The sequence below is a fragment of the Erithacus rubecula genome (assembly GCF_903797595.1).
Source record: "Erithacus rubecula genome assembly, chromosome: 2".
Lineage (NCBI taxonomy): Eukaryota > Metazoa > Chordata > Aves > Passeriformes > Muscicapidae > Erithacus > Erithacus rubecula.
The window spans coordinates 39,570,105-39,590,050 of record NC_136685.1 but is presented as its reverse complement, the minus strand read 5'-3'; the positions used below and the strand labels follow the sequence as shown (position 1 = coordinate 39,590,050).

Sequence of the window (19,946 nt, the reverse complement as noted above, 5' to 3'; positions counted from 1 at the left end):
CTTGTGATGAATAATTCTGTTCAAAAGCTTCCAGGCTGCTTTTCATAGTCCTCTGAGATAACAGGCAAATCCACTTCCATTTTTGCCACCCAGTTCCAAATATCAAATTCAGGCAATATATCAATCTGCTATATTTCAATTGACATGAACTTGCATGAACCTTATGGAATACATATTTGTATGTATAAGTGACATATAGGAACAACCCTTCAGCTGTTGCCACTAAGGTAGATAACAGCATTCATGGATCATGGAGGAATCATACAAGATGTTCTTTCCCTCAAAGGAGTCATTATCTAACAGGTGCAACTGAATTATAGTTGAGAAGGAATTTTGTTATACATCTACTGAAAAATGCATGTTATAGGCGGTTCCATTAGGTTTTGGGAATGACTCTTCCTGGACATTTTCCTTGAATTTCATGTCTGATATGCAGGTTTTGGCTCATCCACATTAGCATTCAGAAAGTTGAAAGGTATCCAGAAAGTTGAGAAGCAGTCTATCTTCATAAAACTGGCCTGTACTCAATGAAAATTGCTGTTTCTAGTACTGCTCAGTTTTGCAGCTCTGCTGGATCTGTCTGCACTATAATGGTTAAATTGGTTTCATAGATTCTGTGCAACTAAGTTTCAGGCTATGTGCATGCTTTTTGTGAAGAAATGGCCACTCAAAGACCTCATGTATTACATATACTTTAGTCTCACCAAGGCAGCCTCCAACAATGTTTGAAATGCCCCACTTGCCAGGATTTGTAGCTGATGCTTTTAAGCTCGCCCCTATATTTTCGAACTGCACATGCAGATGTTCTTCTGGATTTAAGCAACACTGCTACAATTCACCCAGAGTATAAGTGAGCAGTTTCTAGGATAAAAAAAGAATAGTTCTCTTTAGAGCCTTAGAGATGTTTTTTAATTTTTCTGTAAGTTGCATTGTCCATGTACATTCCAAAATTTATCTCTCTTACAGTATGCCCCAAGACTGGGTTTATTTTTCAACAGAAGAAGCAGTAGCAAAATCTGTTTTCCTTCCCATTTGCAGTAATAGCAAGAACTCTACATTAGACTTCACTTTGTAAAGATTGTCCTGGTTATGCTTTTGAGGCACAGGTGCATCATCACAGAAATGTGAATGGGCAGTGCATCTCAAAGAGGAGACTGCATCTATAAATAGAGGATGCCAACATGCCTATAGAAAAAGAAAATGTGATGCTTACCCTGCATAATCATTAGAGTATTTTTAAATATGCACTTCCTAGCTAAAATTCTAATTTGAACTTGTCAGCCAGGACTGTCATGTTGAAGCTTGTGACCCATTACTTATCTTGTTAAAAGGGACAATAGCTCAGATTATCGTTTTGGAAACAGACAGAGCCACCAGTTTCTGACGGTCAGCCTGGGTAAGATCAGTTATACTGTTCCACATTACGAGCTGACTGAAGAGGAGCAAGTCCTTCTCTTTCAGAAATTGCATCTACATCTGTGGTGGCAGAAAATGTTGCAATCTTTTTACAATATAATTTATTAGAATCAAGTTTTCAGTTTATTTATTTTTCTCTAATGTTTTTACAGCTTTTTTGTTTTTAACCTAAAACAAAAGTACAAAAGTAGTATTTATGGTTTATTGTTTGAAGTTAGAATGCAGTTCTCACCAGCAGACAAGCAGGGTGTTTTTTTATTTGTTTGGTGGGGTTTCTTTAAAAATTTATTCCCTGTCCAGATACTTGGATTTGGTTTTTTGTATTTTTTTTTAATATTTACAGTGCAAGGAGAGAGAAGAAATGTACCAGTGTACATAGTTTTAACTTTAACCACAATGTTGTTTTTTTTTACATTCTGCTTTGTGCATCATTTGGCCATCTGCATCTTGTTAAGACTGTTCTTTATGAAACCTCTAGAAATAACTAGTATCCTTTAGCACAAACATACCTGCAGTAATATTCAATAGCATCCATATCAGGCAATAGTTTGCTTCCACAGAATTCAAGGGCTGTTGAATGAAGGACACTCATTGACTCCAAAAGAATGAATTAGACCCATCCTGATTTTTGCCATTTTAGACATGTGAGCATATAAACATGTGTGCACTAATTATGGATTAGTACGTATGTGTTTGTACACTGCATGGAAATACAAATAGCCATATGCATGAAAGGGAATTAAATTTTGCCTATACTTGGTTTGCATTGTTAATAAAAGCAAACAAAAAAATACCCAAACCCAATAAAAAAATCCTAGGAATTCTTGGAAAGACAAAACCTTTAAATCAAACAACCTATTATCTCCATCTTAATGTTTTGAGGTAATGCTGTGCTATAAAACAGGAATAGAAGAATCTGGTCTGTGTTATGAACAGACATGTTTCTGTCATTTAAATTTGTCTTTTAGTGTTAAATGTTTTATTATAATATTATGCTTTATTATTATGTATTATTAAATATTATTTAATAAATATATCTCAACTGCTTAAAGCAGATTTGAAAATGTTCCTTGAATAATCTTATTTGAGTTGTTTTAGGCGGCTTGTTCTGTGTGGGATAATTCTGAAGTATAAGACAACTCTTCATCAAAAATAATTTTGTAAGATGATTTTTTTTTCTTCCTTTAAAGATCAGGAGGGTACCCGAGAATGATTTCTAAGTGTTTCAGTCATTATAGTAGTTCAACTTCCTTCTACAAGATGTTGGTTTTATGACACAAAAGTGTGTCATAAAAATTAACGTTTAGTTATAACAAGGAGATGTTTTTATTTCACTTAACATCTGTAGCAGATGTGAAATATGTAATTATTTTTGTAAAAGACTTCATAACTTTCACGATTCTTTTGTTTGGCAGATCTTTCTTCTATTGGGCATTTTAGACAATTGATAAGCATTATTCAGTGGCATATGGTCTGAGTCTGACGTGCTTTGAAAAGAGTAGAGAGTACTAATAATGAGGATTCTGTGAAAATGGGAAAACCAGCACAACAGATATGCTTTGAGAAAGTATGGGGTTTTAGCATCTTGAAACAATATATCACACTCAAAGGGACAGAATTGGGCTGCACAATCTGTTAGCTCATTCTTGTCCAATCTGGTCTCCTCCTTTCTTTTGGAGCCAGCATTGTCATCAACTTGCTGAATTATACTCTGACTGGAATGTATTTCAGGCACAGGGTAATGTATCTGCTTAAATGGAATCCTATCTTTCTACAAAAGCTTTTTAAGTATAATAAATTTAAAATATAAAAAAAAAGTTCTATTAGCTTAAAGTAAATGGTTCAACAGTTTACATATGTGCAGGAACAAAGAAAATGACTACTTAGTAGTTTGAGAAAAATCTGGCTTGTTTAGAAATTATGATAGAAAATGCAGAAATAAAGTTTATTTTTTAAAATAAATATTTTGCAACTCTACCAGGTTCCCAAATTGGAGATTCTTTTTTTTTTTTTCTCATTAAAAAAAAAAAAAAAAAAAAAAAAAAAGAAGGACAGCAAAACCTTTCTGCATGGGCCTGATCCTGCTTGTCTATGAGTCCAGAGAAAAATACCTTCCTGGCATTAAGATCCCAGAATTAGTGTTGTACAGGGCTTTTTAATGCTGGTACAATGTGTATTTCCTTATATTACTTTAATATAATTTTTTTCTGTTTTTAAGGTAAGATTTATTTGATTTATCCTTCTGTGAGTAAAACTACATTACAGTTGTTTTCAGAAAGATAAATAGTAATTGAGTCATAACAATTCAGAAATGTTAGATTTGTTTTATAGTCACAGTGCTGTGTCTGTTTCTGGTTAATGAACCTATTAATTGTGCCATTATTGCTTAATAGAGAGTTATAATATTCTTACACTACACTGACATAAGGGAGTTACACTTTTAAATAAATTGTCATAAGAATTTTAAGCCTTGAATTGTGCCTATGGGTAAAACAGTTATGTTTATTACAGTGATTTATGTGAAAGTAAGGGGTCAGCTAAAAATGACTAGGATTCCCTGCTGCTAAAATGACAGGATAGCAGTACATGTGCCAGTGCTCCTGCTAAGGGTTCTTTAGTTTTCCTGTGGTAAATTACACTGCTTTGCAGGTATGACTAACAGCTCCACAGGCCGCCGCTGTAATACGAGTCAGAGGGGAAAAAAAATAACCACCACTGATTATAAAAGCAAGAAGAACATCTTTGAATAAATTCCCAGCAGTGCGAATTTAGGATGTTTTGCGCTGGCAACTCTATGGCAGAAAGGTTTAGCTCAGGTTGTGTGCTGGAAATAGCTCCCAGTGTAAAACCTCATGTGCTGAAGGAGCAGTCTAATCACTTTAGGCTAATCCCAATCAGCTAATTTGATCCCTGTACTGTTCTAGAGGAAAAGGGGGTTTCGATTCATTATTTTCCCAATATCACTTTCTTTTGCTGTGAATAATGAAATAAATGTCTTTGGAATTGGCTCATTCCCTTACATTAAAGACATAACTATAATAAGGTGATAATTCTCAGTGGGGAGGAGAAAAATTAATTCAGCAACACAGTATCTTTTGTCAGTTATTGAATGCAGAAACTGACTAAATTGTAAATGCATTTTTTTTGTTTTTCACATATTTACCAATTTTGTTTTCTACTTTTTTCATCCTAATTTCCTGTTAAATATATACATATAATTATTATTTTTTTCAAAGTGTATGTACATAGGCAAAAGAAGCCTGTGCAGTACCAATACCAATTAATAAACCTGTAGTAAAAAATCATTAATAGATCTAATAATATTTTTAGTATTGTATGTTGATGATCATAATTGTAGAGAAAACAGTATATGTGTTCCCATTTTATCCAGATTTTTTTAGTCTTAGAAGAAAAGCTCTTTAAGATGGGTCATAATTCATGTTGTCTACACTGAAGTCACATGTCTACATGTTGACTAGAGAAATCAAAGGTTTGCTGATTGTATCTAGATAGATAAACTTTATCCTTTAACATATCCTCCTTTCATTCATCTCTTTACTCCCTTCAACTTATCTACCCCACTTCTTGCTTCCCTTTCCTAAATGGACTTATCCCCTCTTCACTTCTCAATTCACTGGGTTTTTTTCTTTCTGCTCCCTTTCTTTTCAGTGTTTTATGGACCCTTTTACTCTTTTCTTCTGTAAGCACCCTTTTCTTTTATATGTGCTAGATCAGTTTATACAACAAACCTCCGGTGTCTTATAGTACAGGAAACTCAGGAACCTCCAGGCAACTGCTTTGTGAGGGTAAATAAAATTTAAGAGCTTCCATTGACAGATGAAATTGATTGATCTCTCAAAAGTTGAACTTTTTTTTTTTTAATTAGTTTCTCTGTTACTGCCATCAGTTGTGGTTCCATTAGTCAAGATTACTTCAACAAATAGACTTTTAAAATGCTTTGCAATTTACTCTTTCTGACAAAATGGATTGATTTACAAAAACTATATTGTTTGTTTGTTTGTTTTAAAATCCTCAATATGGACTGTTGTATTCTCTGGATTTTTTGTACCTCTTATGGATATTTTTTATAATAGTTGCAACATGTTACTTGAGTTTAGATATATGAATCATTTTATTCATATTGAGGTCTGAGAATTATAAAATACAGAAAATATTTAGAGAGGTTACAATCATGAGCATTAGAAATGAAACACCTCAGAGTCCTAAGTAGGAATGGAGATATCACTGTAGTAGTGCAGCTATCATATCTCAGTACTTTGGAGAACTCAGTCTGATTTGAGCCTGAACACTATGTCCAAATTATTCAGTTACCTTGACTAATTTGTTCTGCACTACTGTTTTTTCTCTAACCTTGGCTATACCTCCCATGACCATGAATGATTCTGCCCCTAAGTATGCAATATCATCATGCCACTGCTGGTGGCACCAGGAAACCACTAATAAGAGCATAAATTTTAAAGTTCCTGGCTATAATTATATTGGAATCACATAAAATAATAAATGACCTTAGGAATAAAACAATAAAAATAATTTTGAACAGTAGAATTACTTAACAAGACTGTTTTGTTCGTTATTACTAAGAGATTTTTCACGGAGGTCATCTACAAAATAAATAAGCCTATTATCAAATTTATGACTTGAAAATATAGGCAAGAAAGGTAGTTCAAATCATAGTAATGAAAATTATTCCAAGAGGCATTGACTTCAGATTGGAAAGAATTAGTAATTGTAATAAAAATAGTTTTTTATCTGGACTTCTGAAAGTTTAAAATGAACACACTTAATAGATGTTGGATTTCACTATAGATTTTGAAACTATAAATTACAAACTCATACTAAAAAAAAAAATTCTAATTAATTTACATTTCAGCATGTGAATAGGAAGAGGAAGCTTTCTTGATGAATAATAATTGCAAAATTATCAAACTGAGGAACACTCTATCTGTTCAAAGGCATTAGAGAGAGCCAAATTTATTTTTCATTACTGTTATTATGTTACTGGTTGCAGAGATTTGCTATGTTTTTATACCAGTTCTAACCCCTTTGATACTAGGGATTGCATTAAACAAACACAGAACAGAATGCACAGTATTTGCCAGACCTGCCAAGATATTTTCAGCATTTTCATTTCCTTGTCTGTGTTACTTAGCATGTCAATAAAGTCATGTGCATTTTGTATTCCACCCCCATTGTTAATATAATATTTTTTAGACAAAACCAGTCTTCAGAGACTGAAGAAGGTTCTGTTTTCCTGCTCGTATAATCATTGCTACAAAAACAAAGGAAGATAAGAAACCTAGAAGTTTCTTAGTAATCTGTTTCAAAGCATGCAATTTTTATTTCTCTTACAGATGAATGACATTATAGTCACAGTTAGAGATTCGAATCTGAAGCTGACACTTGCTTTTGGAATAGGCATGCACCATGCAGGTTTGCATGAAAGGGACAGGAAAACTGTGGAAGAATTGTTTGTGAACTGCAAAATCCAGGTACATGTGTTCTTTTTGAATCCTGCCGTAATGAGTTTTACATGGAATTTTAAAAGTTGGCTTATTGTTACATATACCTCATTAATCTTTCTTTTTGTCTTAGGTTCTTATTGCCACGAGCACATTAGCTTGGGGTGTAAATTTTCCAGCTCATTTAGTAATTGTTAAAGGAACAGAATACTACGATGGAAAAACAAGACGTTACGTGGATTATCCCATTACAGGTACTCACATAAATTATGGAAATGTGCATATGCTGAAATGTATTCCAAGCATATGCAAATGACCTGAATTATTTAGTAACTGAATTTGGATAAAGACTAGGAGAAATTAGGTAAGGGTTTTTTCTTTATTTAATGCAAGTTGTAAGAGAACTCTTAAGATTTTATGCAATAATGATTTGTTTGGCAAATCTTTTCATGCTAAATTAATTTAATGCGTATCACCTAAAATAGACATTAAATAATTAAAGGGACAATATTAAACCATATCTAGTTCACTACGTAATTGTAGAAAATAAACTTTTCAAGCACGCAATTTTTTTTTTCATTTCTTAAACCTTTTCTAAGTAGAAACAAAATTTTAACAGTAAACTTAGCCATGGTTTGAAATGTAACCGTTGAATCACGCACATATGAGAAAATAAAATGTATGCACAGTCACTTGGTAGTAAACAAAAAATCTTAACTGGCCTGGTATCTTCAGTGATATAAGGAATATTTCAGAAATAAGCAGCTAAATTAAATACTTTTCTGGCTTTATGCAGACTTTTGTTGTTTTTTGGGTCCATGAAACTCCAGTTTTCATAAACTGTTCTGCAGTGTTTTCAAAAAGCTGAAGAAAGTGAACCATGGAAGAACTTTTTGCAGAGTTCAGACAGGGAGAATATTTGTCTGGATGGTACTAAGTCTGAAGAATGAGAACAAGCTAAATTTATTCCAGGTTTCCTGTTCTGTTTTCCCTTTCTCTTTTCAGAAGAGCAAGTATATTATTAAATGTTCTTATACTACGCTAGCAATACGTACACTTCAGGACAGTGTAAATGGTATTTGTTAGGGAAATACAGAACTTGCATCTTTTTAGGCATGCTCTGTCTTTTTGTCAAGAGAAGCTTAGTAATGTAAAAAACACTCAAACTGAAAATACTACAGGGTTACTTCTTCAAGTAACCCATCATAGAGCTTAATTTAGTGGTTAGTGCTCTGCAGGAAACTTGGGATCAATTTCCAGACCAACTCTCTTGTTCAAAGATTCTGGTCTGACCTGGGATCTTAGCCATGCACACTTGTATTTTGTGACAGACTTTGGCTGATGTAAACTTAGTGAAAACAGTCTCCGTAGCGAAGTCGTATCGCGCTCGTGCCGGCTGGAAGAACGGTGATGATCATTTATTACTGAATGGGGAAAAGTGGCGAGGAAAGAAATCAACGGAAGTTTTAAACTTTGTATTGAGTCCATGGCACTGTCAGAAATCAGCAATAGAGAAAATAATATATTTAAAGGAAATCAGAGACTCAATAAACAGCGCAGGCTTACTATGCTGTTTTAGAAATCTGTTGTACAAGTTCACACAAAAACTTTAGGAAATGCTGATACTTTCACTCTCTATTGCCTTTTTTAATTCAGGTAATTTCAACGCTGGGTGTTGTTCAGTTCCTGAATTCTCAGTAGGACTTGGGGCAGGGGAGGGGGTAGATGGAATACCACCATCTGTAATGGAAGCATTCAGATTTTGTTTGTCTGCACTGCAACAGAAAATGCAAATTTCTTATTTTATGAAGAAACATGTGGTGTGGTTTGCCTAAAGCATTTTTATTTTTAACTTTCTAGAGAATATTTTTGCATCTGGAATTTCTGTGGATAGGTAGTAGTTTTGCTGCAGCAATAAAATGAAAATGTAATTAATTTCTTTCTGAAATACTTCCAGAAGTTTCACAATACTGTCTTTAATGCTGTCCTCAAGTTATGCTTTCAATGTTCCGTCATGGTATTACTGGGCTTCACTCTACTGAAGTTACCTTTCTGTGTCAGGAATGCATTTGGCTCCAAGGAAGCAGCTGAGGGCGAAATGAATCACTCTGGAGTGTTCAGCAGTTTCAAAATAAGCAAGACTGCTTCTTTGAGTGAAGTCAGAGGTTTTGGGGAGGACTATTTCTCAGTTAACAGTCATTTATTTAGTCAGCCAGTTGTATCATATTTAATATTACAAGACTTTGGTCCAGTGATTAAGAGCAGCCAAGTAACCTATAGTCAGTAAAGAAAATATTGAGTTTGGATAATTACATAGTGGATATTGACAAAAATAATTTCCTGATGCTTTTTGGTAAATCCATTTCCTATATGGTATTACGCACAATTTAATTCACCGCATAGAAGTTGTTTCATCATCCTCCTGTGCACATACCTATTCAGATCAGCAGATTTAAACTAGTGTCATTTTACATCTTAATGTTGCTTCTAAGCTAACAAAAGGAATAAACTGATAAAAATCATTGCTTTCTATACACAAGTCAGTACACAAGTGAAAGCATATTACTAAAAAATCATAATTGGACTGTCTGTTTGTCCTGCTATGGTAAGTTGCTGTATCCCGTTCTTTACTTTTTGGGTTTTCCTTCCTCCACAGAGCTTTGGACCAAAAGCTTACTGATTCTTAACTCAAATAAATCTCTTCAAAATGCCAGGTGCTGCAAGCCACACACTGGGCGGGTATGATAGAGCTCATACAGAATACACAAAACATTAAAAATTTTAACATAGAGATGTAAAACTTATGAATTGCTTTCCATTGTTTCTTCTATGTTAAATAGCAGTTAGTAGCAGCACCAGAAAAGATTCAGAGCTCTGGTGAATGTGACACAAAACAACCTATGCAGATACACTTCTCAAATGAAGAGAAGACAAACAAATATATGACAAGCATGCTTATCCTTGGGGACAGGTAGCAAGTTGATCACGTTTTGCATTAACTAGTATTTTCAGTGTTTATAGAAGTCATTAATTAGTATTTACAAACAATGGTGTATAGGTAGCATGACTGAACCAGCTTTCAATTCTGTAATATTATGATGTGATGTAGGGACAATATGCTGTATGAAACCATCTCTACTCCAATGCTAATAACTAATATAACTTGTTTGAGTGGTAAATATCATAGTTCTCAGTAATTAGAAATTGCCTATACCATGTTATCTCTAAAATACTCAAAATCTAGGAAATCGTATCTAGCATGAGGAACTTGTGTAACTGTGAAGTCAAATATTTGAAAATTAGGAAATTATAGGCAATTGTCATTGTAGCTTTCATGAGTTGTCTTACTCATCAACTTTAACTGCATGTAATGAAATGAGGAATAGAAGGAGGGTAAAGGCAATTTATATTATTTATAAGCCTAGATTCTATTGCAGTATTTAAGTATACAAGAAGATAGTCTCTGACAGAAAGTTCATCATAACTCCATCTGAGATGGAAAAAAACTTGAAAATGTCTAAGCCAGTAGAGCGTACAAGGCCAAAGTTATGCAAAAAACCTATATTGTATGCTATACAGACATAAATGCATTTATTTATACATCCAAACAGATATTTGGCTTATACATTATTGTCTTTTTGGCAGACGTGCTTCAGATGATGGGACGTGCTGGCAGGCCACAGTTCGATGACCAAGGAAAAGCTGTCATTCTAGTTCATGATATTAAGAAGGACTTCTACAAAAAATTCCTTTATGAACCTTTTCCTGTTGAATCAAGGTAAAGATAAAGCAATCAGAAAAGCTGATCAAACTATAAACAATACTATAAATGAGGGATAGAGGAAAGGGAAGCAAAATTCATGTGCAGGATAAGTCCTAAATACTGGACTCAAAAGGAAGACAATTTAGAAAAATAAATTACCTATCTTTATTCAGAAAAATCCCTTCTTCCATGAGTTTTGAAGCACTGCTGAGTTCGTCAGTCTATTCCCAAATAATACTACAGGGCCTCTCCGTTTATGGGTGTTGGCTCAAACATGTCAAAACACTGTTCTTTGAGGGCAGTGTTTAGGACAACTATCCATGGTCTTCAGAACCCTTTTTGAAATTCTGTGACGAGTTACTAATAGGAAAAAAACAACGTGAGTTCCAAGCACTTTCTATCTAGAATATTTGTATCATTATAGGTATCACATTCTTGAAAATCTCAAAAGTTCAAAAAGTTCGAAGTTCAAGTTTACATGGTATAAACTCTTACTAACAGTTTTAACAAATCTTTTGCTTGAAAACTGCAAGATTTTTGTGAGAAGTATAGAAACAGCAGCTTTTTGCAGCCTCTTGAAATCTAGTTGATGTACTGTTTGCTGTCCAGCATAATGTAATTTGTGCCTTGGTTTTGATATCTTTAATATATGTAGTTGTTCAATGAGAAGCCAAACTAGTTAGATTGATCTCCTGTAGAGGAATGTTTCATGCAGCAATGCTCAGACATCTAATAAAGCATGAACATTATTGAAAGCTTCTCTCAGTGGCGAAGAATTCACAGTATTGTTCTCCTAAGGAAACTTTATCCCTCAACATAAGTGATAATGGGACCTCTATCTGATCAGGAAACTTGTTGGAGTTTGAGAGTGCAATCTACCTTTCAACTGTAGTTGAAATGGGCTGGTGTATTTGAAAGTTGATTTCTGTGGTGCACAGAGAGACATACAGTTTTTGCAAACAAAGAATGTGGAAACATATACATTTCCTTAGGAAACCACACTTTTTTTAACAGAGAAATTAAACTTAGCACAAAAGTCTAGGAGTTGAACTTCTTCAAAATGATAGCTAATAAGTGAAAAGAGTGGTGTGATTAAAATATTGATGGTATATCCAGACTGCATGGTATTAGCATAAATTGAGAAATATCTCTATTACTTGGTTAGTGACATTTCTAAAGAAAGAAATCGTATCTTCAGTATAACAATAGTAATCACACCTTTGTTAATGTTTGGAAGATTGTACATATTCTATGTTACTAGCAGCTCCATTTGTGTGTTTATATTTACTTTGTAGTCCTGATATAGTTCGTCTTTTATTATAAAAAAAGAATATCTGATAAGTTTGCAGATGAAGAATCACATATTAATAACAATCTTGTTAAGTTCTCTCTTGGTTTTTAACTACGTAACTTAGGTTTGTCTTGGTCTCTTTTATGATCAAGTATTTTGTATCTTCAAAGAGATACTGGCTGAGGTTTCTGGGGGGTTTTTAGTTTTGGAATGCTTTCCCATCTGTTTTACCAGAGAGTAGGTTCATCAGCGTTGTGTTGTACTTCTGATTTGTAAAAGTAAACGTCGTAATTTTTTAATTAACATTTTTTTCTAAAAGCCATTGTTTACATACTGGTTGTGAGACTTAAGTACTCAACTCCTAACAGTCTTTGTGCTCTCCCTGATCATGGGCCTGAAACACAACACATTAGAAACAAAAGAAAATCCAGAATTCAATTATCATGGAAAAACTATTGAATCATCTGTCCAGCTTCTGTTGGACAATCTGTGTGGAATGTCTGCAGTTCTGACCCTTAGAAGTATGCAGTCACCAGTACAGAGCAGTCAAGCAGTTACTCATGCCAGATTATTCTTTACTTTTAGCAACAGGAAAAGAACATTGGGAGAAGAAAAACTATATAATACAAGAAAAATTAGGTTGAACCTTAAGGATATTTTTGCTATTCTCTGATTGAACTCTAGCCAGGCATGATCTCATTAGATACACTAATGGAGGTCTTTGTTCTGTTTAATGACTATTTTATTTTTTAAGAATCATTTTAAGCTGCTTTTATTATTCTGTTTCTGAGTTTAGAACTTTCTGGGTAAAAGTAGCTGCTTTCTTTTGTTGTTTTTTTTAAATTGGATGAAGATGAGGCAAAATCTGGGGGAAGCAGTTTTGATGTAATTTTAATAGCCCTGAAGTATTTGTTGAGTATTAGCTAAGCTATTGCCACTGTTTCATTTCCTGTTTGTCTTTCCATATGATTCTCTATTGGATTAAATCAGTATGATCATATGGTCAACATACAATATTCAGAAGTTACCACTGAGTAGCTCCATCTGAATATGTTCCATGAATGACTTAAACTTGTGCATTCTTGGTCCAATCAAAAAATAATTTGAGCTTCATTCCACTATCATGTAAAGAAGATGACTGACCTTGCAATTACATTCCCCCTTCTTCCCCTCTTCCCTTTTACTGGAAGGTAAATTAATATTTTCAGACTAAAAGTAATAAACCTTTTAATGGACAACTCTGCAAAATATATTACCTGTCTTTGTGATTGTAAAGTCAGCTAAATCCTTTTGTTTCCTGTTCTTCAGCTTGTTAGAGGTGCTGGCTGACCACTTGAATGCTGAAATTGCTGCTGGAACTATTACATCCAAGCAGGATGCCATGGATTATATCACCTGGACTTACTTCTTCCGTCGACTTATAATGAACCCAACGTGAGTGTACAGTGTAAATGCAATTTAATCTCAGGGTAACTTGAGGTTAGGGTTGATCCAAAGGTGATCTGTCTGCTGTTGGAGCCTGGAATACTTAGCAGTCTCCAGGAACGTTGCTGGCCCACGTGGATTAAAAATCGTGTGCTCATATTTTTTATATTTTTTTTTCTAAATATAAATGCATTTTTTGGCAGATAACTTTACAACTTATTTACAGCAATAAAATAACCTTATTGAGAGGGCTATATCAGCATCCCTAAAATAAAATTCCAGATTATCACATTCCTTCAGATATTGTATTTATAATGCAATACTTTTTTTTTTAGCTACCACATTGATATGTTCTGCCCAGTTTTTTTTAGAAAATTTATTAAGACTTGGACTTTCCTAATAAATGAGAGAATAACTATCAGCTGTTTCTCTGTGATAACGTTTGCTTTCATTAGGGTAGCCTTGTGAAACCATGTGTGCAATATTTTCAATGATTGCTATCATCCTGCCTAGCTCCAGCTGGTATGCAGATCATTCTGAGCTGTTCCACCAGTACAGCCTGCCTTTGCCACAACCCTGTTTTGGGTAAATGCTATGTTATCTGCCATAGGATTATTCACCTGCTAAAATAATGTGGCAAATAAAGAATTAACCATTTTGATCACTTAGTATTTATTGATGTACTCCAGCGTGTTGGATGTCTGAAATCATGTTAATTAACATGTTACTGTTAATAATGTTCACAGCATTTGACCAGATTTTCTGCCAGGTACTTTATGGGCAATTGCTGCTGGGAACCTGCAGGTGATAAAATAATTTCCTTTAATTCTCTTTAAGTCTATATTAGTTTTTAAGTCTGTATCTAGTTCTATGCTGAGAATGTCCCACAAAACAAACAGAATTTCTATCTAGTCTTCTTGGGAAATAAAATTGCAGATCATTAGAACTGTAAACCAAAGAAAGCATTTTCAATTTTCTCACTTCATAACTAACACAATGCTTAATTATGGGAGGGGTATTTCTCCTCTGAGAGTTAAACTACGATTTTTTGAAATGTTAGATTTCATACTTCTTTAGCATGAAGAATAAGTACTACTACTTTAAAATGTCTTGCTCTTGAATTGCTTTGGTAAAGTGCTGTAGTTGTTCAGTTTTGGTCATGTGGTATCTGTGGTAGGTATATTTTTTTAAAACACAACATTTAGGCCAAAGGTAAGTGTAGAATATAGAAATATAGGCAATCTCTTCCCGATACAAAAGATTATTTCCACTTGAGTATGAGGTTGGCATGTTGACTGCTGGTCATTTTTTCTCTGCAGGTTCTTTATTGTCATGGACAGCTAAAGCTGGAGTTATGACAATTTTAACTTCAAAGCAAAAGTTCTGCTATTCTGAGATGGGAAGAAAGTTGGGACAGGGGGAAACAAAATTAAAAAAGCACTTCATAATAAGATGTAGAGTCTTTGTAGTGAGAAGCAAGATGAACAGATCTTGACTAGTCATGCCCATAATGGCAGGATAGGAATGAATAATGAAGTTTCTTATGAAATTGGAGTCTTGCATTGGGAACACCACACACATAGGTTGGAGCAATTGACAAGTTGAGCTCTTTATTCACACAGGTACTCAGCATTGCTTCTGCATTTAGTCATGCAGAGAGAAAAATTAGAGTATTATTTACTCTGTCAAGCATCTTGTCAAATCATTTCTAGATGCCAAGCACATGGATGTGCATGCATTCCATTCTTTGACACAGTAACAATATTAAGTTTCATCCAAAGTTACTAAACTTAGTCAGTAGTTTTCCTGGACCTACTATCTGTGGTGTTTTCAGATCTCCTAAAAGCCAAGCAAGCAAGTGTGGTCAGTGTTTGAATGAGATATATCCCAGGAAAAGTGAAGAGTTTTACAAACAGAAGTCAGTGATTGTTGAGATAGCTCTGAATAAGTTGCGTTATGGTAATGGAGTTTGCTATGCCATAACAAAGCATGTGAAATGATTTCTATCAAACAAAAACTATTTGTGGCCCTTAATAATCCAAAGATTTTAGTTTTTTGGGGTTTTTTTCAAAGGAATAGGAACACATTTGCTGCTAGTTTTTTATTTAGATGGTTATTTAATACCCATTCCTTGTCACTTGACAGGAGTGTTCTTTATCATGTCTTGCCCCTAAGCAATTTTGTTGACTTTCTCTCCACTGTGAAACAAGAACTATTTTCCAGACAGCAGGTGATTGTACCTTACTGGTGAATAAGTAATTCCTATATGCATGATTAGTAAATTGCCTTGGGATTCATTGGCATAAAAGTCATTGCATGTGATGCTGTAAATCTCCAAAATAATGGGCTTAGATAATACGCAGAAGATTTATATTCTCGTTTATTGCCAGTTTTAGCTACTTGTATATTAAAGCTGCATAAACAAATGTAGGATCATCCTATTCCAATCCAGTATCATAAAATGCCTTACAGAATGCCTAAAATTTGTACTATTGAAGTAATGGTAATCTACCTTTCTTGTGAGAGAGAGAGATCCAAGTATCTTTTTCCTCTAAGTATCCAGGTTTCTTCTAAATATGAAGTCATCATGAAAGTTTTCCTGGCAAACTTGAGATAATTTGTTAAACTTGTCATGATGGTTGTTTTAATGGTGTGGGAAATCTTTGCATGTTAAAATATTCCTTTTCATTAAACCATTTTAATTTTCTTTTTTGTTGAACCCCTGCCTCTCAAACCCTATGGAATGGGTTTTGGCAGTCTAGATAGGGGATGTAATTGAGGCTGCTGCTTTGGGGAAGGAGAGTAGCTGAGAACTAGTTCTGTTCAGATGCATGACACCCAGTCACATGCATCCTGTTCACAAGATGACACATGAATGACAGGGATGGTCCAAATGAAATGTTTATCAAAGTGTTTCAGTCTCCATATCCAGAGTTTCTTCACTGTTCTTCCCTTCCCTCAAAACAGTTAGTCCTAAATGCAGAGCTTTTTGAATTTGCTTGTTAAGTCACAGTTTCTGTACTCCTTCAGTCAAGTAGTACAATGTGTTTTCCTTTCCACATAAAGCTGTAGTCACTATGTTCTTTACTTAGTCATGGTCATAGCACACAGATCAGCAAAGGGCTCTGTTCTTTGCAGGGGGCTACTTTGACAGGCTCATCTATCTCCATTCCTTGGCTGAAATGCCTTGCTTATTTCATTCTTTTACCCTTATAAAAGATTATAATTGTGACTTTTTATAAAAAGACAAATGGCTATAAGAAACATTTTCTATAAATCAGGTTATGATATTTTCCAGATACATGTTCAGTAAAAGAGAAATAGAAATTTACAACATATGTAAAGTTAAGCAGAATCAGCTTTTATTTGGAAAGTTAATTTTTGGATATCCTGAGAGCACACATCACATCACTATTAAAATGTGCATGGCTATTTATGTATTTATATGTGAGAGTGCATCTGTGTACATTTCCAAACTTAAAAAATCAGTTTTCTATGTAAATTCCTTATGAAAACCTGAAAAAAATGTATTTTATTTCTTTCCAAGAACTATTATTATTAAGGAATTTTTTTACTTGATATTAGTGTTGCAAAGTTTTTTGGAGTGAATGAATAAAACAGCACTAATTATAATCTGACTGATGTTACCCTTATCACACATTTATGTTTTACTTTAAATTTCATTTTCTCCTTATGACTAGCTGAGTATGTGAATAAAACATAATACAAATTATGGTTATATACTGGTTCAGTATTTTTTTGCTGTGATTATGACAGGTAATATCATGGTAGAAGTCAGTCAGAATGGAATACCTGTGTATTTCAGTGACAATCACAGTTATTAGGAGTTTTAGGGTTTAATTTGGAATTGTGTCAGAAGCAAGATTACTGGAGAAAGTTAAATTAGCTAAGATTAAGAGATGAAATGGAAAATTTTGACACCAGCTAAACTAACAGAAACTAGAATGTGCAAGTATGTTGTACTGCAGTGATTACCAATAATCATATTTTCAATTGGTAGACAGATATTTCACAAAGGACTTAGCAGAAGAACTTTTCCTTTTACCATGCCATTTAGATCTATATGCATCTACAGATATATATGCATGTATATATATTTACTAAGTGACAGCTATAGGCATTATTATGAATTTCATAACAAGAGTTTGTTCTTAGGAATTATTAGAATCATTAGAGCCGTGAAAAGTACAGGAATGTAGTTCACAATATAGCTTTACCAAATATTCAGACAAATAAAGATTTGCTGAGTTTGTCAGATAGGGAAGTTCCAGGATATTGGGTATTTGAGCCACCTCCTGCATCCTAGTCTGCTGCAATCTAAGGTGAGAATACACAGTTGAAGACTCTGCATCTTGCCATCCAGAAAGAAAATTCACATAACTGTCTTCCTACTCCTAGATATGGTTTACCTGTAGAAATTATCTGTTGGAATATATGATAGGAAAAAGAAAAATCATACCAATATGTGAGCAAATTTATGTGTGTCTATTACCTTTCATATCTTATGAACACATCTTGGGAAATAAACTGTCTTGCAAATGTTATGATCAGAAGCACTGATGTGGGGGGTGAATACTTTGCTGATATCAGAGAAATTGAACTTGGTTTTGTTCTTCTTAAATCACCACAATGTACAGTGCACTAAAAGCTGATTAAAGATAGCAATGTATCTGTTTCTCCTACCTGGCATACATGAATATATGGATGCAAGAAAACATGATGGAGGTAAAATACAGGGTGACATTACTGCCTGCAGCATTTGTGCACTCTGTAATACCTTTTTGCAAGCCAGTCACGAAGTCCAGTCAGTCAGTAATGCCTTAACAACACAAGTGAGTTGGTACTTGGGTCATATCTCTCTCAGGCTGTGACGGTTCATCAGTTGTGCCACGTACTCTGTACCATTTCCATGGTGCTGTTTGAAGATGGCAGCTGCTGAAGCCGATGAAAGTAAATATAAATGATGACTGCATTAAAGGGACCTAGAAAAAATTATTATCTATGCTCCCCTATACTTGTTCATTACAAAATTCTGCCTTCAGAACTGTAAAATCTCAGAAAGCACACTTTCTTGCTATCAGGTGAATGCTGTGGATTTATAATTTCTTGCATTTTTCAAAAGACCTACTGACTAGCGAGTTTCTTCTTTAATATTTTTGGCTGACTCTTGTCACCGATTTTCATTATGTGTGTCACTATTACCACCGTATAATCTGAACATAAAAAACATGGTGCTGTAACAAATGACTCCACAGCATTGACAGTTTTAGCAGGACCATTTCAAGGCTGATGAAAAATTTCCCAGGGAGATCTCTGGTCAGGTTTACATAAGCTAAACAGGAAATGATTGCCACCATTCACATTAAATCCTAAATGTTTTGTGTAACTTCATCTACATTTTATGTTCCTGCACGTCTCTCTGTCTCTCTCAGCTGATGAAATTCCACACTTCCTTAGATTAGAGAAATAAGTTCATGTTTCACAGTTTGTTGTTCTTGCTAAGCTCTACAAGGTTTTGGGATTTTAAATATGTTATTTAATAGACAATAAAAAGTTCCTTCAGCTTTTGATTGTTTAAATTTTACATACTTTGTAAATTTTTATGATACCTAGGGGTTTGTTACTGCTTTTTCCCTATGGACTAGTAATGGAAGTTAGCCTGTCTAGCCCATGTGCTAGATGCTGTTAGGATAAAACTGCCTTTGACTTTCACACCTCTCAGGGGACGAGTAATTGTTGTGTTCAAACAGCCTGTAATTGTGATCCCGCTGGCTTTCTCAGTACGCTTCTGGCTATTAGAATCATTAAACAACTCAGCACCTGTTAACAGCATTGTAAATATTCAACCCTGCTTGTGTGCAGGTTGAGTCCAATATAGGAGAAGGCTTACAGAGACCAGGCTCATAAATTAGAGCTTCTGACAAGTCAATTATTGTGAAACTGGGCTTCACTGTGAAATAAATGAAATGGTGTGCTGATAAAAAGGTAGGCTGTCTGTTTATAGCAAAGGGGAACTAATGACTAGATGATTCAATGCAGTGAGCATGAAACTGCATTGTTTTTATTCTTTATCTGTAATTAAATAGTTAGGCAATATTGCTTCATAGAGGAACTCAAACATTAAGCAGTTTTTATACTTGGAATGTACCAACATGCAGAATTCAACTTGCATTTATTCCTGAGCACTGAAATCTAATACCTCTGTTTTTAGTAATGATTTTAACACAGTCTTTCAAGATTAATTACTTTGATTTTTATTAGGGGAAAATGTCCTGAATGACCAAGAAACTCCTGTGGGTGTGCTCAAAATTATATTTGCCTCATTACAGACAGTAGTTAAAACATACTGGTACACTCAAGATTAAAACCATTTAAGATTTTTCTTTGCATTGTTTTCTTTCCATTAGACAGCTACATATTTACTCATTTGACAACAAATTACAAAGAAGCAGCAAATTTAAAATTCACAAAAAAAATTTAATATATTATAAATTCCTTTATGATTTTAACTTTGCAGTAAAATACTGCAAATTAGGCAGAGCACAAGAGC

At 34.2% G+C, this 19,946-nt stretch overlaps 1 protein-coding gene across 2 annotated transcripts in view; it reads left to right on the top strand.

Annotated features, from left to right (window-relative positions):
• Positions 1-19,946, top strand: part of ASCC3 (activating signal cointegrator 1 complex subunit 3) — a 249,066-nt gene that overhangs the window by 187,124 nt on the left and 41,996 nt on the right. For both annotated transcript variants that reach the window (XM_079327712.1, XM_079327713.1), the window contains exons 31-34: positions 6,789-6,926; positions 7,030-7,150; positions 10,542-10,674; positions 13,259-13,384. In XM_079327712.1, the coding sequence (XP_079183838.1) occupies positions 6,789-6,926; positions 7,030-7,150; positions 10,542-10,674; positions 13,259-13,384 (518 nt within the window). The remainder of the gene's footprint in view (positions 1-6,788; positions 6,927-7,029; positions 7,151-10,541; positions 10,675-13,258; positions 13,385-19,946) is intronic.